General features: G+C 39.2%; 1 protein-coding gene across 1 annotated transcript in view; it reads right to left on the bottom strand.

Moving 5' to 3' along the window:
• Positions 1 to 702: 702 nt before the first annotated feature.
• Positions 703 to 23,721, bottom strand: part of cnih3 (cornichon family AMPA receptor auxiliary protein 3) — a 66,474-nt gene continuing 43,455 nt past the window's right edge. The window contains 3 exon segments of the mRNA XM_020091663.2: positions 703 to 2,501; positions 10,661 to 10,804; positions 16,622 to 16,734. Coding sequence (XP_019947222.2) covers positions 2,474 to 2,501; positions 10,661 to 10,804; positions 16,622 to 16,734 — 285 coding nt within the window. The 3' untranslated portion in view covers positions 703 to 2,473.

The following is a 23,721-nucleotide window of genomic DNA, read 5'->3' on the forward strand; positions in this document are numbered from 1 at the left end:
TAGTTTTGCTGGTTTTGCTGAGGTAAAGGAGAGTGGATGTCAAATGCTGAGTAAATAAATGGAGGTAGGAAATGTAACTTTCTGTGTTTTTAAAGCAGTGTGGCTTCTATTTAGCTTCTTAGTGATATTCTGTGGAAAACACTTATTGTAACCAACCGTACGTCTGAATCCTTATTCATGTTCAATCATGGTGGAATGTTGGTGGAATGCTTTTGCACAGAAAGAAGACTGTGTGTTTGCTAAATGTGGGAACTGTTGTGTTTTTCTATAATCCTGTAAATGTAAATTGCCTTGAGATGACGTATATCTTAAGATTTGGTGCTATGCATTAAAAATGAATTGGATTGATACAAAAAATAAGGGGTTTTTATCACCTGATTTTATTATGGTCTGAGGGGCACACTTTGGTTTTAAATTGAATTACTTACAGTCAAGCAGTGCAGCACAACATACACAATCCTCGGATTTGTACCTGTGTCCTCCTGCATATAGAGCAGATGAATCATTGCATCATGTACAGAAACAAATCCTGTCCAATAACCATAGGAACTGTCTGTGCGGGTGAATAGTTCACATACATGTTGCATTAAAAGTTAGATATCTCGTTCACGTGGTGATTCTGCACCATCTGTGTATTAAATCCTATTTAAACAAAATATATAGACAAAAGTATGGCGAGTTCAAAAATATGGACACCAAGTCTTGATTTTAAAATACCTTTATTTCATAAACAATATCTAAATTTTACTTGGTTGGTCACATACACATTAGGATAGAAAATGACTTAGAATTAGAGAAAACAACAAGAAGTGGGCATTCCTATCTGCTCTTTGAGTCAGTGATCAAGTGAAGGATGACAGTGGCGATCTACACACCTGGTATTAACATCCGTCCTGAGAGATCCAATCACTAGTAGCCAGTGATAAGTACGTGTGTTCACACTTGGCATTAAGATGCATCCTGAATGTGTCTCATGTGACGTCTTCAGATCACAAAAACCACATGTTAATACCAGGTGTGCACGGGCCCTAAAATATCTAAAGGTGGCAAACTGTGCTACATGTGGAAAGGGGAGGTCCAATCACCTGCATTGTCTGGGAGTTCCCTGCATCTGCAAGGGATGATGTTACTGACATCTAACCTGTATATGGAAGGGAGCTTTATCCCCGGGAAATAATTATATAACATGTCATTATACTCAGGCAGTTTCTCAAATATTATTTGCATCGTCTGCTACTTTTGCTTTTATTCAAATCACTGAGAAAGATTATTTCTAGACACCTTTCACTTCCTCTTATTCTTATTTTAGAGTATGGAGGCAAGCTGTCAGTATCTCACAAATAGACATAAATAAATAAATAAATCAATTCAAATACTGGAAAGACAACATTTTGGTCCATGGTGTAAATAGAGCTAGAAAAGACCCCCCCCCCCCATCTTCAAACAGGGCTGGATAGTTCTTTACATGTTGGAAGACCGTCACCTGTGTGGCTAGACTATCATAAATCATTTCTAATATATAGCCAAATATTGCGAATATTGTGCAAGATCAAAGACACTATTTGTGCAAAGAATGTGTGCTCCTCTACTATAAAAGCTTTGACAGGTTTCAGTTTTTTTGTGGTTTTACTTCTGCTTGAGTTTTAGAAAAGTTTCCCACAATAGAACAACACGAGGACAACACGAAGAAGGCTTTTGCTGTATAGAATACCTTTTGCCGTAGATCAATTAGAAATGCCTTTTGTTAAAGAATACACCAAAAATGCACACGTCACAAAAGCCATTCACATAATGTTAGAAAGAGTAGTCCACAGGCTGTGGACTGTTATGTGCCATCTGTGGGGAGATACAAAGAGAACTCTCCACCCTGGTGCTTCCTCCAGAGCTCATTTCTCTTTTCTGTACAGTGTGAACCATCCGGCCACTCGTCCATCCACCCCTCGTTTTGGACTCACCGGGGAAGCTACGGTTGGCGAGGCGTCGGCGAGGAATGACTGAGGGTCGGCGAGCGGCGCTGGGCTGGACAGTGCTTCACCATGTGCTGTGCCTGAGACAAACTGTGCAAACGCTACTGTGCTCTTCGTCCTCCTGGCTACCGGCACTGCTACTGTACAGTGAGTATGGTACCACTCAGAGGATGTGTGTGTTTATGTGTGTGTGTGATACAAACATTGGCCAGGCAGTGATTAACTTGGGTCTCGCTATGACCAATCAGACTGTAAACAGCAGATTTAGTCTTCAGTTTTTATGTACAGTCCAGCGTAAAGCACGTCCTTTCCTCTTTGGGGGCGAGGGGCAGAGCAGAAAATGAGCTTCAGCCCCGACGTGTTCATCGTTTGGCTTCACAACACAAAACATGTTTCTCTCATTGTCTTTTCTTTGAAATATCCTGTCATTTCAATTCTAGACTGACGCAAAGGGCAGTCGGTGAATCCAGAGGCCTTTTCTATTTCTCTGTAGTATAAATCAGTTGTTATGAGGTAACCAAGGAGTAGATCATACTGCAACACAAGAGAAGAAACAGGGGAAAGGAAGTGAGACGAGGCAGTCGTGACGAAGCAATAAAATATCACATAACAGTTCAAATCATCTAAGGCCCATTTGAAGCATTAATAAAACTTAGTGTGTGTGTGTTTGTTCGATCCATAGTTCTTGGTGATTGATCTCAATGCTGCTGCCTCAGCTGCTCGCAGTTAAAGGGAAGTCGGTTTGTTTGTGTACTGGATGTTAGCAGTGGACTTATTTATCTTGGATTCTGACAACAGACTTTTATATGTGACGTTCCTTTGAAGCTTCTCTCTTCGTAATCTGCATAATCTTCTCTAAAGGCAGAATTTCTCCCATAAAGACACAGTGTCAGGGATCCTGCTGTGCACCTTCATGGTCCTAGTTCAATAATATTGAGTGGGGTTAAATTGACATATTGCTCACATTGTTCCTCTTACAAAAGAAAAGGGGCGTTTGTTTGTAATAGTATTTACACTTTCTTAGTTCAATTGGTTTTGTATGGATATCTTTACTGTCTTTGTCCAAGAGTGTCTTTGAATACCCTGTGCTTGCACTCAGATAGTCCCTGCTTGAGCTTAGACTTCATCTGCTTGTACTCAAAATGTGATCTTGCTCTCTGATTTCCTGCGCTTCAGCTCTTCTTCTCGCGCTTACACTGTGTTTGTGCACACGTTAAGTGTCTGCTCTCAGATTCCTCCTCTTCTCTTTGGTGTTTTCTTCTGCACTTGGAATTGTTTGTGCAACAAATATGTCAAAATTCCCCAACAAATAGAATGACATCCTCATAGCGTTAGCTTTACTTTAAGAGTCCCAAGAGAGTGGGTAAACCGGGTTAATGCACTCCCACCCTCCACGGCTTTAAGACTCAACTAACACAGTGGCAACTCAGGTGCACAACTTTGAATGAAGATCCAAGATTGAGAGAATAATAATTTTGCTGCCACAGTGCATGAAACTGATGGTGGGAATGTGTTTCAGTGCATAAAGCAATGCACTGAAACAAGCACCATCCTACATATTATTTTTTTATCCAGAGCTGTTTGGAGTCTAAAGGCCAAGATGGTAACCATAACATGGAAGTAACAAAGTCTTGATTTAATTCTGATGTTTCTTTCTCACAATGGAGATACAGTGGTTTATGTTGCTGACTGCTGCTAACAGGAAAAATGTGGAAACTGATCTCAGCAATAAGTAACAACCAGTGGAATCTGGTGTTTGTAACAGGAACAAATATGTTCAAATAAATGTTTTTTTTAATAAATAGCTGAACTTTAGTTGAGGTGTATCTTAGCAGTAATCACATTGTTGAGCCCTTACATTTAGATATAGATCTGTATCAGAAACTAAGAAGAGAAAATGGTCTGGATTTTAGAGAAGCAAAATAGAGTTATAATTGTGACAAAACATATTTGAACAGCAAGTACAGTAAATAACATATTGAATTGCAAAAAAAAACCCTTTTTATTACATTCTTTCTACACTGCATTTCAATTTTACATTTTTTTTCTGCTATGATGTAAAAATGTAAAGGCAACAATCCTTCCTGGCATGTTTGTGTTGTTTTTTATTTCCTAGAATGCACCAGTCGTGAAAGGCATTTGCCACTGAATGAAAAATAAAAAAGCAAAGGCTGATGAGCATCATGTAATGCAATGAGCATGTAAAAAATAAGCTGTAAAACATATTGCTGCAACGAGTAATGTAGTTCCAGGGCGATGCTTTGACACTGATGAGCTTCTGTCAAAATACTATAAATGATTATTTGAACCTGGAAAACAAAGAGGGTGATTAAGCATCACATGAAACGCCAACAGCATAAAAAGCACAGATTGGGGAGTCGACACTTGTTTCACTAAACTGTGACTTGACAGGAACAGATTTGCATCTCACTGACAGTAACTCATGATTCCAAACTTCAGTAATCATCCTAGATTCATCTGGGAAGACACACCAGGAGTGAATGATTGATCCTCAGAGTCTTGTCGTCCTCCTGTTACAACCTTGGAGACCTGGATGTTCTGTCAAAGTCCAGACCGGGTTGTGAAATTATAACTTACCCATAGATAGATGGGTTTACATTTGATTGATTTATTCAGATGTTGTAAACTGTCCGTGAGTGGGTTTCTTATCTGAGGAATAAGCATTGCTGCAAATCATCTCTGGATGAAAGAGATGACACAGTGGAAGTCATGTATTTGCATATGTGCATTGTTTCTGATATTTAAGGAAGCAGTCTCTCATGCTTTGCAGAGTTGTTTGTGTTAAATGTATATTTAAAGGCTCTATATTTTTATTCTGGGACTCCACTAGAGCAGCTTTGCATGATTCATAGTTCAAATGGTGTCTTTATTTATCTCAAATGTCCTGTTATGCAGCCTGTCAGACTGAAACAGGCGGTATATAAACTCAGGCCTCCTCAACAACCCACTCTTTTTCATTGATCGGACTTTTTAAAACAACATATATAAAGTCTTTCCATATACACCTCTCTAAATGTGGTTTAATGCGCTAAAATGCTCTCACGGAAGGACAAAAAGCTAACAATGTGAATAGATATTAGTCTAATTAGACATTAACTTAATGTATGCTAAAATATGACTTGTGACGATATACTGCAGCAGAGAAATATTCGAAAATGTGTTCTACAGTGTCTTAGCTGCATTTTCATGACAACTTTTTTTACACTGTTAACAACATTAACAAAAATAATATTCATACTGATAATGATGATGATTGTAATAAAAGCATTCAACACTGTGATATTTTTATGTTGATGGTGGAGGGGGGGGGAGAAAAAACAATAACAGAAACACTTTCTGTTTGTTAAATTGTGAAAGTCCAGCTGGGTTTAGTGAGTGTTATCACCCATTAGACCAGGATCTGTATTCTAACTGTAGCAAAGTGCAATTAAGTCTCAGGATCATTAGAGCAAACGTCAGGTGAAATTGTGCTGAACACAGGCTCCTCACAAGATACCTTATTATACGGGAACAACATGTGGTAATGAGCTAACATCCAATTATTGTAATTAGTGTGCAGTGCAGCCTCGCATGTTAATGTGCGAGGTGAAGAGAATTTGAAATCTAATTCCCTTCAACTATTACGGGATTTTCACCGAACGCTGCAATGTTATATACTTCTTTCCAGACAGTCAGCAAAGGTCAACAGGCTCCTTATTCTCCAATATTCTTTTATATAGGGAATTTCAAGCTACACGTAAAAATGTATAGGATAATTGTATTAAACATTTCTCTTATGCTGCATGGCTTATAATCTATCTCTACAAACCGTATACTAAAGTTAATAGTCTCCCACTAGTTAAGATATATGTCTTATTGCTTAATGCTGCTCTGCCTCCTGAATAAGTGCAAAGTGTTGAAATTAATATTGCTTCCTCAAGTTTTGTTGCTTCATGCAGCTTCACATTGCTATATATAGCCAGTGGATGTTGCATCATTACTGTAGATTCTCACTTGTCTGTGGTTTGTATGTGTTAACCTGCCAAATTCAAATTAGCCTTATGGCTGGATAACACTGGCTGAATTACAGACAGTGACTAATGTGTGGTCTCCTCAAAAATAAATAAAAAATAGACACACTATATATGCCCAGCTACGAAATAATCATATAGACTAAATAATTCTGACTGCAGCTCCAATTAAATTACATCTAGGAGCAGCAAACACAGACACTCAGTTGGGATTTGTAATTATCTATTGGTGACTGGATTTATGGCAGTGTTGTTAATACTAACAACTCACAATAAACAATACAATACTCACACTGTAGCTGCAACATGAAAATTCTGCTGGCAGCATAACAGTTGATATATTGACCAAAGTTTCTTCTGAAATAGCCATTGTCATTAAAACATTATCATCTACTGTTGATGGTTATTTTTTATCTGGTTAAAATGAGGGCCAGTCAATTGGTATGTTAATTTTGTTAGCATTGATATGTCAGCATTTTCAGCTTTGCCAATGCCAATACAACACATTCATGTCATGAACTTGTCTGCTGTACCACTAAATATACACTTTAAAATGAATGAAATCCGGCAAAGATCTCACCTTCAATACTACTTCCCACTGAGACCGAATATATGGATATAAATGTAATAATAATATGATAATAACTTTATTTGTATAGCAGTAATCTCAATAAGATTACAAAGTGCTTCACAAAATACATGTAATTACTAATGAGTACATAGGAGACAGGGCTGAAGTACTAGTATTGCGTTTATATCCATAGGTAAATTTTATTTCCTCATCAACTGTTCCCAAAGGGAACTAGGCTGCAGAAAAAGACACAGTGAAGGCCTCATGATCTTCTTTTGAACTGTTAAACAGTTTGTGTTCTGTTAAACACTGAATGTACCAGAGTGGAACACCTTTCAAACCAAGTCTAGTGGTAAAGACACACACTTCACTGTGAGACAAGAGCAAACCTTCTTCTTCTTCACTGAAAAATGACCACACACATCCGACTGTAGCTCAATGGCTGATTTGTACATGTTCCCTATCGTCAGCATCTGTCCAGTATTAACCAAGGTGGATCTTGTGTGTCGGTGCTTGACTTCTTGTGTGTGTGAGTGTGTGTGTGTGTGAGTGTGTGTGTGTGTGAGTGTGAGCAAAAACAAAGGGCAGATTATCATGTTCTCGGGAAGGTGGGGGGAGCAAGTATTGGGATGAAAAGGTTTAACTTGTAAATGTACAGCACGACGACAGTCACGACACGCGGGGCAGCAGCATCCAACAACATGCTGAGGACCAGTGTGTTAGGGTAAAAAAAAAAAAAACAAGCTGAGAAAATACTAAAGCCTGTATTCTTCTTCCATGGGGAAAAAAAGGATTAGACACCTGAGTGCATCACATTACAAACAGTCTCAGAGGAGAGAGGGAAGAGAGAGGCTGGAGGGTAACGATCAGAGGTCACATTCTGAGGGAGGCTGTTATTCAGGCAGGGCGTCGTTCTGCTGAGGAAAGTGAGATTTATGTAAACTGATATTATAATTTATTTCCCAGATTTTCTAGGTCTTGATTTATCTACTGAAACATTACATTGATCTATCACAACAAACAGAATATAATGTAAATAGATGAGTGGATGTATTAATGTATTAATCTGCTCAATTCCCCCTGAGCCTCTTTCCTCCTGCTGTCGCCCAGATGGACAAAGTCAAGAGTTATAGAGTAATTCCAGTGGGTCATCTGCACTGGATACGCTCCACTGCCCAACCAAAAAGGATTTTACATCCCCCCTCACCCAGGTGTGATGCTGAGTGCTCAGGTGCAGAGTGTGTTTTCATCTGTGTCTGTGAGGCCATGCACAATTTCATTATGTGTATATATGGGATTTTGCGTAAGTGTGTGTGTGTAAGATTTATCGTGAGGGTGTGGAGGATCTTTCGGTCACAGATGCAGGAGAGTGAGTCGGAGTGTGTTTGGTTTCAGGGAGCGGTGAGAGAGAGTGTCATGATTTAAGAAAACAAAAACAAAGCCCCACAGAGCAGGTTTCAGGTCTCTTCACTTCCAATTCAACCAGTTCTATTTATTCATCAAATCATCTCTTCGTGTCGACCAGCAATTTGTTTACCCTGCATGCTGACTGTAGGGTATTGCTGTCACTTCTGTCTGTGTGTGCGAGCAAAATGAATCAACAGAGGGTCTGATTTGTTGGGAATATCAAGTAGAAAGGAATCTATGGATGATTAACTCATGGAGCTGATTGGGATAATCTCAGTCTTATATTTATCGGTCAATTATTCTCCATCAATATGACATGTGACATTAAGAAGAAGTCAAAATAAGTCAGAAAATAACATCATGCATAATTCAAAAATGCACTTCTGCAGGTATCCTTCCTATAGGACTATAGAAACATTTTTTTAGTAGGATTGATGACTTATTCAGCTTCATTATCACGGTATAACATAAAAATCAGACCATGTTTAATGTCGAAATGAATCTCAATTGTGAAAACAGACACATCCTCTTGAACTCGGTGTAACTGAAAGTGAATGGGCCATCACTCTGCTTTGTAGAGGGGTATACCTCACATCTGCTGGTGCTGCTGCTGCTGCTGCTGCTGTCAGTGGTCTTTAAAACATCAGATCAATCCGACATGAGCTGGAGCAGGAAAGGATGGAGTGAGATGGAGAAGCAAGATGATTTAAGTTCAGGAAGAATGCTCTGTTTACAGCTGTAGTCGGCCAGTGTCCACATGAACAAAACACACTATCCAGGACATACTGTATTGTCTCCACAAATAAAATATAGTCAAAGACAACAGTAATGGTGTAAAACGTTGTCGCCCTCTTGGCGACTCTAACTTTGAGCTATACATCTACTTTACATTACTAGTTTGCACAATTTCCTTTACTTACAGTTAGAAAACAAAGTATGTAAACTTATGTTATAGTTAATTGGGTTAAAAATTTAAAACGACCAGTTCTACAAGTCACATCGTAAGTGTCATTTTTGTTGAAGCAACACATGGAACTCAAGACTGATTTGGACACTGGTATGAAAATGAACGGGATGTGAGCATAAATCAATAAGCAATCAATAGGTTTTTTCTGTTCCTTCCTAATTATTACTACTATATCATGCCAGGAGGGAGTATACTGTAGTGTGAAAATTTGCTTTGAACATTTAAAGACATCATCTCTACCATAATCAACGACGTTAAAGTCAGTATGATAATATCTTTAGAAGAGCAAATTGCTTTTACCAAGGGAATGAGACCAGGTAGATAAAATATCTTGAAAAACATCCAGAGGATCAACACAAAGCAGTGTCTCATCTCCCTGGCATATCTTGATTTTATGATATACTGTCATTAACAATATAGGTTAACTTGTTAGAGTTCTGGTGAAGATATTTCTATTAAAATCACATTACTACACAAAAAATATCTTGAGTTATAGAAAAAGACCAACACTTACTATCATTGCTCATGATGTTGCTTTTCTACCTGTGTGGTATTGCTGTGATAAACATGTTAACAGCATACAAACATTACTGCTGCCTAAAAAGACATATCAACAGCACATCATACAAGGGTGGGACCTAACCAGCCTAGCAGCATATGTTAAATGTTTTATCACAGCATTATCACACACATACAAGAGCAACTTCATGTTAAAGTTGCAATCCTTTTTGGGTTCTGGAATCATTTGTAATCAACAATCGACTTTGATCTGCACTAATACTACCATGTCTACAGAGACGCCAAATCCCCAAAGTACAATCTGCAACTGATATGGCTCCACAAAAATCCCAAGCTACGTGGCTATACAGCTACAAGCCATACAGCCACAGCAGCCATGCATGAAATATTAATAATTGAAGGCAAACTTGGCCTCCATATCATTTTATGAAACACAGTGGTAGCCATATGGAAGATTGTTAAGGTCAAATTTTCTTCAGAGCAATTCAACTTACTATCTTAGCATAAAAGATCAAAAAAAAAATATAAGGATTGTACCTTTAAGTGTTTCCATTGATAAGACCTATTAGAGGGATATTTCCAGGTTCCACACACTGCAGCACCCACATGACACATGGAACAGGAATCCGGAGTGATTAATAACAGCATTGTTAGACATGGACAGGAACATTGAGTGCATTTCAATGGAAAGATATTTAACAAAAACAAAGGTAGATATCAAGACACATGTTAAATCAAGAAGCAATCTAAAGACGTTTTATCCATGTCAGCATTACAGTGGTGCTTGTCAATGAAGTAAAGAATCAAATTCTCTTAACATCACATGCATTAGCAGTAATGGCCCAACAAACCCAAATTATTAGCCTAAAAACCTACAGTACATGAGAGAACTTGCATGTGATTGCCAGAGAAATGGTTACTTTATTCAGTGATTTGCACTCACAATGCTTCTTCAGAACTGGGGAATCAAACAAGTTAATCGGCCACATAAAAGAAACTGGAATCAAAAGCGATGTGTCAATTTTGAGTGTCCTCGTTTTTTGTTTTCACCATTTTCCTTTAAAAACAGGTCTAATTCATGTTTTAAAAAAGTAACCTCAGTTCAGTTTTTTGTAAACTCTAGCTGTTTCAATCAGATTAATGTAATCTATTTTACATGTAATCCAATCATTTCCCACACCAGCAGCCATGTGCTCACCAGTAGAGATAGTAGAAGAAGGAGAGGACGAAGAAGGACAGCTTGCACCACGCCTCCTTCAAGCAGAACTTGAGTGTGTCGCCGTTCATCACGGACGCCGGGTCGTAGAGCAGCTCCTTAGTGTCCGTTGGGGAATGAAAGTACCTACCACAGAGGGCAAAGACCACACCGCGGGTAGTTGACCCGTTCCAGAACCCAGGGGTAGGGGGAAAGGAGGAGGGAGGGAGGCAAGGGAGATGTCGGAGGAAATGGGAAAGACAAAGTATGGACAAAGATGGCATGATGAGTTAGGCGGAGCACCATCATGCAGAAGATGTGGGTGAATTAGTAATTGAATAGGCCTGAGGTAATTGACTGTTTGCGGGACTCCTTTTCTTGCCTGTCAAGCTTTAGAATTCTCAACATGCTGTTTATGTTGCTGTAGTGGAAGAGATGCTTGGTATACAAAGAGTTTGGAGCGTGGTTGCATGGTTCTTTTGACCACTGTAGTTCAGCCAAATGCAAATTGCTTAGAGCCTGACTAGTTAAATTCTTGTTTTGTGCAGAATCCAGCTGCCTCGGAAGGTTAAACACTGACAGTCACCATGTTTAAGCAATATAACTGATATGAGTATATTTCTTTGAATCAAAGGCATGTTGTTTCCAGAAATTACTGTGAATTTCAAATGACTACATATTACGTATGTGCCATGAATGGAAAGCTTTACAGGCGCAGCAAAAAGTAAGGGTAGCAGCAAACAGTCCATCAGAGATATATCTCAATAAGAAGTTGGTGTGACTTATCTTGTCGTGAAACTCTTTGTTTCCAACAAGATAAACAAAGCATGATTCAGTATTGCAGTACATGTTCAAATATACATGTATTTTGACCCAGGTCTGTTCACAGGTATCAGGGGTGGGATTTCTTCCTCCTGTCAGCTCAGTTGGTGAATTACAACTCCAATGTCTATGCATTAACTTGATTCAAAGAGTACTTTTGTCCTGTTTCAAATTACTTTATAAGCTGACTGATTTATGGCTGAAGAGAAATTCCACCCTATAAAATAATCCACATATAATATTATGGAGGTTTTAGCATAATCAGTATTTGTAATCACAAACAGCTCCCTCTCTCAAGGCGGTGTCAAATGAAGATGTGTGCTGTCACCAAAACCTGGTGGTGACTAATAGCAGAGTAGGGGGCTGGGGGAATTGTTGGATCCTTCTAGGAGCTTTTACGTCCCAGTGAGACCTATCTCAGTAAGGCTGTTACAATTATGAAATCAAGTCGCTCTGAGAAGTCACATGAGGAGGGAATTGTAACTGCTGACTGTTGCTTTGAGGGAAAGCTGTTGCAGGATCTTGGTGTTTTTATAGGGTGAAATCTGCCTTTAATGGACCCCAGAGTTGATACAAATGAACAGGGATCTGTAGCAGCGGATTACTGAATATTATGGTAAAAGACCAGATGCATTCAGATGGTTTGCTTCTTCTTACTTCTTGGACATAAAGTCCATACAGACCATCATAATGAATTTCACATTCAAATGATGGTTTGAGTGGTTTGATGGGTAATGAGGTCCAACCAGAGAGCTGCCATCATAACTAATGCATGTGGCCTGTTCTGTCGTAACCCAGGTGAACAGATGGTTAATGCATGGCCATACTGAATGTTCATTCATGTTCTCGGTTGGTAATGAATGTGAAACATTGCACATTTGGTTGTCATGAATTAATTACAATGTACAGTCACTAAGTAAGTGTGTATGACTCATGCACGTGTGACTTCTTCATAATGCAGAAAATGCATCTTGATGTAGTCTGAGTGACACAGGGGTCTTTGTAATGAGCCACTGAACATCATGTATTCCTGCAAGATTTACATGCACAAATGACTGATGATGAGGTAAACAAGGTAATATAATACGATTTGCTAATAATTTGATTTACATTTAAAATAAAAACACAACACCATGTGTTACACTATTCCCCTGAGCAAAAGTAACAGATGACACAAGAGTGAAATGCATAAACAAATCTTCCGCAGTATGTTAAAAAAGACACACACACACACACACACTTTGAGAATGATTCAGCTGGCACCCCAAGCATTCTAAGAAACTGCACATCGCCAGCTTTCCATAAAATCTTCAATCAAACACCCACATTCACATATTGTGAGAACTTAGTTGTTTTGATAAACAAGCAAATATTGGAGCAGCCAGTTACGTAATCGCACAACTAATGTGATCATTAATTCTCCACTGAGGCCGGGAACATTGTCTGTCTGCGTGCTGCTCTGTCACACTTTGAGTAAGTAACAGCCCTAACAGGCCGATGAGGGACTTGAGACTTTGCAAACAAAATCGTTACTTTAACTTAGATCATCCTGGTGACACAGCATTGCACACACTGTACTACTCCTAAATCTAAGGTAAAGTCACTGTTAACGTCTTCGGAGCGATCAAGGGGTGGTGCACCACACAGGATGTAACTTTTTATTCTTCCACTGCAGTGATCACGTGTTTTTGTTTACAGCACATCGACACCAGAGTCTGCCCTTATCAAAGCTCTTGTTGTCTTTCCAAGTTGACAACTTCTTCAGTGTCTTCTACGTATATGGCTTCTATTATCCATCCTGAGATATTTTATCATTCTGTTGCGTGTTTGAAACGTCATTGAGACACCCAGTTGCTTCGGTGAATCCTCTGGATAATCGCCTAGTGTTTCGTCACATAAACTAATTCGGACATTATCTAGAGCTTTTTCGATGGCCTGGATAATTTCAGGAGATTATCTGTAATAAAGTGCATGTCTGAAAGCAGGTATATCTACCATTAGTTGCAGCTATGGATACCTACTTTGTATGCAGAGCTTCTGAGATATTCATCTCGGATATTTCTAGAGCCACTGGAGGTGATTGTAGTTCTATAGTTCCATCTGTGGTGTTACAAGCATTGACAAACTGTATTCAGCAGCAAAATGTCTTTTGAGAAACACTGTCCAAGTCCCTGTGGACCATCAGTCATCGAGTTGTAGTACAAGACAAAGCTGAGGGACATGTTCCCATTATTAGAGGATCGAATTAGGAAATACCCCCTTTATCCTTTTATCTTGAGCAATTTATATTTCACCTAATATCTCCCCTTGGGCTACATGCGTCACTGATCCACAGTTGACGTGGAAAAATCCACATTGCAGCAATATACATGTCAGCCATTCTGAATCAGAATATTGTCTGAACCCCCTTCCATGCTGTATGTTATTTATTTGCATGTTTTCCATGTTGCAAAGTAGTCCTTACATTTCCTGGAATTTGATTGTGTACCACATAGGCAGTGGAACAGGTTTATATGAGAAGAGCAGATTTCCTAAAGGTACAAACACACTCAAATATTATGTTTTGATATTTTCAAGATTGTAATATTTTTCAGTAGTTTGAGCAGAAATGTCAAACAGTCAGAGCCCTTGGCACAAAATTTACTGGGCTGCCTCATGTTTAATATCATCATGGATGCATATGAAGCACTCTATAGTGAGGAATTGTGTTTTTAACATCCTAAGTGTCTCTAAACCTGTCCCTGCCTGTGCTGCTCAGTTTCCGTGACCCAACCATTTAAGATAGAATTATTTCATTAGTTAGCAAAAATGTAACCCCAAAAGAAATATACAGTGGTTTGAGAAAAACTCTCGTATTGTAAAATTGGATCAGATTACATTTTTGTCTCAATTTGGCCCTTTGTGCAAGGGAGATAGAGCTTTGAGTCTTCTTGAGACTGTGAACTGTCATCTTGATGTCTCCCCACAGATGTTCTATGCTTTGGCTGCACCACTCAAGGACAGTGGTGACTTTCAGTAAAGGCAATAATGAGATGTTGAAATCTTGACACCTCTTAATTACTTGTGATTTAATTAAACTGACATAAAAGTGGAATAAATTCAATATTTTGAAGAAATGTACATTTTAAATGTGGGTATTATCAACTGCTCCAGTGAAGAGCTTCAAACTGTGTTTGAATGGTCACTGGCCTTTCCTATTTCATCATCCTCAGGACACACGCTTCATTTGGTAAAGCTAATGTTAAAGCTGTGAGAACAGATTAAACATCAGTGTATTGTTTTCTGTCCAAATACGAAGTGGCTTCAATTTTATTTTGTCTTTGTAAATAGACAAATGCTAATGCTAAAGGGCAAAGCGTCAGGTTTTCGAGTCTTCTTGTGGCACATGGTGTCAGGGCTTTTTTAGTCTGGTCTTTGGGTTAGTCCATTCAAGGACGGTCAGAGACTTGTCCTAAAGACACTCACATTCTCATCTTGACTTTATGCACAGGGTCATTGTCGTGCTGAAAGGTGAACCATCTTCACGGTCAAGTGCAGCCTAGAGCAGCTTTCTTTTTTTTTCAAGTACTTGTCTTGGCTGCATTCATCCTTCTGACTCCCTGTCCCTGCTGCTGAGAAGACCACTCCCCACATATAGCATGATGCTTCCAGGTATATGAGGTGTTTTATAAGACACAGACAACAACAGGAACATTTGTTTTGTGTTTGATTTCTGTCTCATCAGAGCAGATAATCCTTTTCCTCATGCACTCACAGTCCTCGTCTCAGAGCTGGGGTCTGATTACTTTCTGAAGCCACTGAAAGTGAGTCATTTCAAGAGAGCAATTTACGACCACTGGTTTCCTTGCAATGAGACATCCTTCAATACAAGTTTGAATTGTCAGACCTCTCCAAATCATTTGTATCGGTGTGAATCTGCCCTTTCAAAACAGTCCTCGCATATACACGCCCTGCTTTTTGATGCTGTGATACATGGACGCTGCATGTATCCATGAGCTGCATGTTCACTTTGTTCCACCATCAGTGACTCCCTGCCTCCCCCTCTCACTCCCCTCTGCATCACCTTGTCCATATTAGATCGCTCTCCTATCACTCAATCACTTCCTCTCTCACCTCACCTTTCCGCCCCCAGCTACTCCCTCCTTCACCTTCCATCCTCCTGCTTCTATGACTTACCCCCTCTCTTCCTTGTCTTCTCACCCCCCCCCCCTCTCTCTCTCTCTCTCAGCTGTGCAGGAAGCAGCACCAGTAGCTGGTGGGCATCTGGCACAGTCTCCAATTAATGAGACAGCAAGATGTTTTTCTCTCTTTGGCTCTCCGCTCACTCTGTAAGTTCAACTAGCTGAGCACACAAGCTTAAACCAATCAGGCTGCCAGCAGCCCGCGTCCGACCCGCGACCAGCGGCAAGAGCAGCAACAAAGACAAAATCAGATACAGAAGGAGCAGCTAAAGGAATCTGAAGATCGCTGATTGGTGACCTATTTTCAGACACTGCTGTTTAAGGGCTCGTGATGTGTACCTCACTGATATACTTGCTTGTACCCACACATTTCATTCAGCTTCATTGGTGGTGTATCGTGATGTGGAGTAATGTCAGAAGAAGCCAGAACAAAGAACGACAACATGTGCCTCGAAAAGCTTTGATTAGAATGCAAAGGTTAAGTTCCCTTACCTTCAGTCCCAAGCCAATTCATCCCTACTGAAGACATATAGTCTCATTAATATATAGTTACATTTTTGAAAAAGAGTTTGTGTTTCTCTAAAACTTTGTATGTGGTACCAAGTAATTTGAACAGTTTTGTGTGTAGGTTATTACATTTTTCTTAGAGAAGAAAGTATTTTACAGCAACTGACTAGGTTCGGTAAGGGATGAATAAGGAAAACCTCATTCAATGCAGTACTACTTGCATTCTAAAAAGATACATACATTTGCATAGGCAACTTTTGCTGTGATTATGGAGAAATTATGCCCAGCAAATTGTGTTTCAACAATGTGCAAGGTTTGGCAACTTCAAGTATAGTTTTTGGCAAAAAACTTCTACAAGTCTCATTATTATCGACAGCTCTTCCAGCATAGGTTTCTTTTTAGCAAAGTTTCAGACACACACACACACACACAATGCAGTGGATTGGATAGTTACCTCCAGGTGTTGTAGAAGAGCAGGGGGATGTTGAGGCCCACAGTCAGCCACTCCTGGGCACACAGGAACATGATACAGAAGAGCCCATGGATGGAATACTCCGGTAGCACCAACTACAGAGGAGGGAGACAGAGGCAGGAGGAAGATGAGGATTAGTCGCATAGTTTATCTTCTTGGGCAGCTGGACTTGTTTTGGCGGAACATGTGCACCTGGGAAGTTGATCGCTGTAATTAAAATGGCCGCTTCCCATAAAGAAAATACCAGACATTTTTAAAACCCATAATATTCCAAGAAATGTTGGCCTAATTTTTGTGCAATGGTAGATAGTGGAGACACTGTCCATCTTTTTTTTATTAATAGAGTAATTGGTGAGACTAGCTAGAGAGATGGAGCGGATAAAAACCCAAACTAGATTGATTATTCAGATGTACATCCCTAATAGAAGGTTAAATCGTTTTACACTCAGTTTTATCTGTTTCTCCATCTTCATTTTTACTGCAGTGCTGAAACTAAATGCAGATATTTCTTGAGCTAGAACTACATTCAAAGGGCAGTTTTGCTAGCAGATGCCACATTATCATTTTAATGCCCACAGGTGAAAGAAAACGCATCATTAGCATTCAAATCCTTGTCCTAGCCTATATTTAGCCACTGAAATCTGTCTATCTGCATGTATTCCAAGTGGCTAAATGCCCCCATTCAAGATTATGGAGAGCTTAGCTTCACAATGGGCAGCACACACTGATGGCAGGGTGCCATCATTATCATAATTATCATATGGCAAGACCACCTCCTGGCAAACAGTGAGGGTAAGAATATGTGTGAGATTCCACTGCCCCCTCCCTCACTTTTAAGTAACAAAGCTCCCTTATTTCCCCAAAATAAATCGTTGAGGGAAGTTAAAAGAAGTTATGTGCAGTTTTATAATGACCCATTATGAAATATTTGCATTTCATCCACATATGCCCTCACTTCACAAGGCCTCAGGAGAAGTAGCCCAACAGCCAAATAAAGGTCATGTGAAGAAGAATGCAATGAATAAGTCAGGGTACAAGAAATCTAGATCTTTTTTCTTACAAAAAAAGAAAAGATTACTATAGGAATGCACCCTGGAAATAGCTGCTAAGTGTGTGATTACTTTGTAATAACACTTATCATGTTTACATCTATATAACAATTTACAGTTTCTTCACTTATAGTTAAAATAAATGAGAAAGAAGGTCTTTGGTTTGAAATCTGGCACCTCCAGTTCATAGTTCATGAATGGGTGAATGCAACTTGAACTGTCAAGTGCTTTTGAGTTAAAAGACCCAACTAATTTCCCCAGGAGAATATGATAATTGGTAATTGTTAAACATAATAATTTTTCAAGGAGATAATATTTCAATATAGTGTTTAGAATTAGTTTCATTCTCATTAGAAGCCCAAAAGAATCACCTCCTGCAGGTTTCAGCTTTGGATGAATGAAAACAGTTTGACATTGAACTAATTTAGATTAAAAGGACAATTTAACTCACGCAGTTAATGTTGTATTAAGACAACCAAGACAGCCAACTGCTGTTACCTCAAAAATCACTTTTATTTCAAAATGATCAGGTATCCTTTTGTTGTTAGTCAACTGGTGCTGGTGCATCATTAGCCCTGACACTGTTACGGATGATCACTTCAGATGAGACTCAACACGTGCAAAATATTTGGCTACCACAGGAGCTGACATAAAAACGCCAATGTGAGTCTTAGGACAATTTTATTGCGTGGTTAAAAATTGTGCGTCATGCAAGTCCCTGCAAACAATAACCCAAATCCCAGTCTTAGTCCACCAAACCCTTAAAACACTATAGTTAATGTTATTCACAAAGAAAGCCACTTCACCACTCATGTATATTTAACAGCGTACAGGGCGGCACATTATGGTGCCACTCTGGGCCTTGAACATTACTGTATACGCTGCCATAACGAGGCAGTGTTCGGGATGCATTATTCAGATGGCTACATGCCTCCTAATAACAGAAAAACACGTTTCCACTCAATAGCCCTTTAACAGTGTAAGAACAGAAAACTGCTGTGGAGACAAAACCTAAATATATCTGTTTGTTTCTACACATACAGCAGTGAAGCTGTGCACATTGCAGCATATGGACGAGAGCACACACAGACAGAAACTCCCCACGCAGAGAAAAAGCTTGAAATTAAAGACAAACAGTCATACTGAGCTTTACATTCTCTCTTGTCTGTTGAGATCCCTCATGTTTATTGGCTCAGTGCTCAGATGAAGGTGCAAACATGATTTGTCACTGCAGGGACTACACAACACTGAGAAGTGCATAAAACTTTAAAGGCAACAACATCACAATGTGATGTCAACTAGATGAAGAGAGCGCTGTGTCCCCAAGTGGCCTTGTTAAAAAATTCAAAATAACTACACTGTTATAGGCATTTAATATGAAAGCATCAAAGCGTTAGACTCAAGTGTCCTATCATATGTTTAATGATCGCAGACGTGTCGACGTCATCCACTTACGGACTGTTGACTCAAACCTACACCAATTCAGTCATTGTTATTTCTCTAAAACTCCAGCTCCCTAGCTTAAAACTGAGAAATAATGATGGTATAACAATTCACAAATATGAACTGGAAAGTGGTTTGAATGAATCATTTGTGGACCCCTGGATCCAACTTAATGTTGGTGGTCCAAACTTTAGCACCAATTAGATACATGCACAACGCAGCAGGAGGTTTTCTGTATAGACGCGTTCACAACAGCAACAAATCCTCTGCATTCTTTGCAGGTGCAGCCAGGTGCAGCAGACAGAGACAGGAAGTGTGATTTTACAACACATAGTCACTGGCGTCAGCCCCCAACAGAAGCAGAAAGCAGAAAGTCCTTTTTGCTCTCTAAATCCCAGTGTGGCCACAAACCATTCAGTCAAGGTCTGCTGAGCAGTCACATCCACCCGTATGAACAGCTGTGTTGAAATGTGAAACATTTAGTCATTGTCAAAATAAACTGAACAAACTGTTTATTGTTTAACGTTACAAATACTGAATGTATATTTTCAGAGCACACACAAATGCAAATGAACAATTAATAAACATCACTGATGACTGCAGATGCCCTTGCAATGACTTCTGTCACAACATAGCATATATATGTGTGTTTGTGTGAAATCATATTCATTCAATTTCCATGCTAATGTGTAAAAAACTATTTTCTTCCTTCAATCACAGACTAGATTGTGTGGGTGTGTGGGCGTTTGTGTGTGTGTGTGTGTGTGTTGGGCTGGGACAGCAGATCTGTTTCTGTGGCTGTGGTGCCCGGGGCTCCCCCTCATAACCATCTTATCCATCCAGCAGCAGCACTGGCAAAGCTTCATTCATGTGGGGGTCTATATTTTACCCCAGTCACTACGAGATTTCCAATATTCACAGCGACTCTGCAATTTAGAAACATGACTGCAACCATGCTGGTTTCCACACCGACAAACCCCCCAGCACCATAGAAAGTTTGCAAATCCAAGCAGTCCAACGGCTACATGAACACAGTTTTTGCAAGGCTGCTATATTGACTATTAAAGACATTAGGGGTAAAATATACGGACAATAATAACAATGAAAAAATGCTAACAGTCTGTCCACGAACCAAGTTGATGTGGACAGTCTTTTGCCACGTCCTCAGATAAACTACAGCAGTATTCAGAGACATTGCATTGTGGGAAAGCCAGTGATTCCTCAGAACCTGGTGCACTTGTTCTGTGCTGTACAACCATCAGTGAAAGAAGAAGAAGAAGAAGAAGCTACTTTTTTAGGTCAAACCATCCGTCTAAATCACCAGATCATTTTGGTTAATCCAAAGCTCCAGCAAACAATAAAAACAATTTCAGGAGGACTCGCTAATAATAAGGAATAATTCTGAAGTTGCTTGTATTCAATTCAACTTACACTTCCCAAAGATGTCATTATCTCTAATGTCCATTAGGAATACAATCTCATACATCTGCTTAATCCCTTATATGTTCCACACACTGTGAGAGAGTGAAAATATAGGAAGAAGGTGTAGAAGAAGAAAATCTTAATTTTGCCTCTTCTCTGTCATCAGACCAAAATTGAATTAACTCTGATTCAATAAAAAAAGACAATGCATTAATTTGGATATTTTCAACATGCTGATGATACACCTTATTTTTGAATCATTTCATCCTGCATCATTTATGAATCATACCTCAGCCTCCTCACTTTGGCAATTAGAGACCACATAACAAAATGGAATGAAACTAGATAAGATAGTAACCCCCGCCCCTCTTTTTTTGATTTAGTTTATGTTTTCTCTTTTGTTGGCTTGGTCGATCAGTTTGGGGTTTCATTGTTGTTTTGATTATTTTTAAAACTTAAAAAAAAAAACGTGATGTGTATGGAAAATGAAGATGATGGAATCGTTGCTATAAAAGACATAAAACAGAAAAATTGCGACTATAGAATAGAGCAAGAAGAAATACACACCACACACCTTTATCGGTTTCACTATTTTACTACTGCCTGTGGGATGTCTTTATGCTGATTGGCTGAGAGGAACCTCTGATTTTTGAGTCTTCTTGTCACTGTTTAAAATAAACTCGTGTTTCTCCTGCTGAACGTGACATGAGAATATTGATACTGCTGTCTGTGCATTAAGAGAGCCAATAACACCTATATTTCACATATTTCACATCACTCTCTCCAGGCAGAATTTTCTCTGCAAGTTCACTGTCACATGCTCTTTTTTCTCTTCTCATTACCCCTGCGCTCAGGCAAACTGCTCCCAGACCTCTTACTGCAAATCACCATCCAACATGGTAATTGAACGCCTCTGCCCACGCCTGTGTCAGAGCCCAAGTGGAACCTGGCAGGGCCGACTCCACTCGGCCCAACCTCTCCAGGTCCAATTAGTAAGGCCACCCACCATGGAGTGTGATCAGAGAGTTTTACAAATGGCACTGTTTTTTTGAGACGTGCAGGGTAAGACACTGGGCCACAAGCAACCCCAACAACTGAGGGGAATACATAGAGAATAAAAGAGATGATATAGAAGAGATGAGAAAAGAAGGAGAGATGCAGCGTGTTCATTGGTTGCTCACCAGTTTCACAACTTAATTTCTCCAGTCACCATCTCAGCCGGGTCACACTGACTGTTTGTCAGCCACCTGCTTGTGCAGCTTGCAGAGCAGCAGCACGTGTGAAAGCACAGATCCCAACAGTGCAGAGTGGCTGTGACACTTTGGGCCTTATCATGCGAAGCGATTGTGAGGTTGACCAACAAAAAAACTCACTAGTCTAGCATTTCACCGTTGTTTTAAGAACATATTATCAAGATGGTATAATGCTCCTTCATTGGTGGGTGCACATCATGTTTACACACACAGAGATGTTTTTCCCTTGTGTGATGTGAAACCGTCTCCTCTAAAGAAACGTATTCACTCTTACTAACAATAAATGACAAAATGCTTATAATAGTAATACACCAAAACCCAAGCACACCTGGGTTTTAAAGGAAACAGGAGGTGTCACTCCGATTGGTTTATTGCACGTTGCTTCCTAAGCACAATAGTTTTAACCATTTAACAGTGGAAAAATAGATAAGTCTGTAGCAACAGAGGCTTTGGATTTGTGTAACGCATCATTAAATTAAAGATCAGATGAAGCCTGTGTATCTATCAGACTTCAAGGCATGAAAGACATAACTACATCATGGATAAGGTTATGGATGGAGTAGTTCCTGCATCATTTCCATCAAAATGAATGTCTGACCAAGAACAATCGTGGAATGTGGTTAGTTGAGTTTGTTATTCGATTGTTAGTCAATTAGCTGATGCAGAAACTATTTTGAGAATCAATGAATCATTTTACACTTCATTTTACATACATGGCCACTTCACTAAAACTCTCCCTCTTTCTGCAATTGATTGGTGACATCATCAGGGTTATTTTTTTGACTATTGTTTTAAATATGAGCCCCATAGACACAGGGGACATTTCAATGGTGCCTTTAAATCTATGTGAACATGAGGTTCCCTCCTCCTAAAATCTCCCACATTTGTTCTTATCGAGTGCAACCAGGGGCTGTTCCAGGGTCTTGGACAGAGGGGCAGCTGAAATCTGATTAGTCCTGAAGTGCCCTTGTCCTGTCAGCAGTCTTTTATCAAGTCACTTCATACTATTACAATTTGTTCAGAATTTTTATTTTCCTAGCGTTACACAGTGTGACAATGTCAACTTCTCCACTTGTTCTCTTCGGTTCACTCTTTCACTAAAGCTTCAATTTAATATAGATATATATATAATATATTATAGATACATTATTGACATTTGTAGTTTATGACAACAAATCCAAATGTATCGACATACTAATGTGTTTTACCTTAGTAGCTCAGGTCTATCAGTTTATTTGATTCAAAATTCAAATATCTCTATTGTAATTAAACTAAGATACGATAAATATATGATAGTGTAAACATTTATAGGAATATAGCATGAAAATCAACAACATAGCAGCATAAAATAACTATACAAAAGATAGAGTAAGCAATGCAATAAGCACTTTAGCCTAGTACCAAGGAAATGCATCTGACTGAGAGTGACAAGTGCAAGCAGTTCAGCTACCATCTGTTATTTCACTAATAAGCCTGCACTGCACTGGAAAATTACATTTGCACAACTCTATTGGTATTGTAGTTCAAAGTTCAACCAAGAAGTCAATCTATATGTGATGATACCAAAAACATTCATCTATCTTGGTATGTTTTCAACATGTACAATCATCTGACTGCCCATGTTCTTCAGAGATCTCATCAGTTTATTTGACGAGTATCAAGAGTTGGAATAATGATATAAATAATTGAAATAACCCCTAGTTTTCTTTTACATTTCAGCAGTATTCTACATACTACATTTAATTAAAATATCATGCCAGTTTTATAATTGCTTAAATATTGACATTTTGAAGATATAAGGATTTGGCACGACAGCAGTGATACTATATATTAGTCCATGGCTTCTTGCATTGATTGCCAAGCTGCTGAGAGACCACGTTCCCTTGAGCTGAAACATCAAAGCCTCCTCTTCTTC

Source organism: Paralichthys olivaceus, chromosome 19 (genome assembly GCF_024713975.1).
Source record: "Paralichthys olivaceus isolate ysfri-2021 chromosome 19, ASM2471397v2, whole genome shotgun sequence".
Lineage (NCBI taxonomy): Eukaryota > Metazoa > Chordata > Actinopteri > Pleuronectiformes > Paralichthyidae > Paralichthys > Paralichthys olivaceus.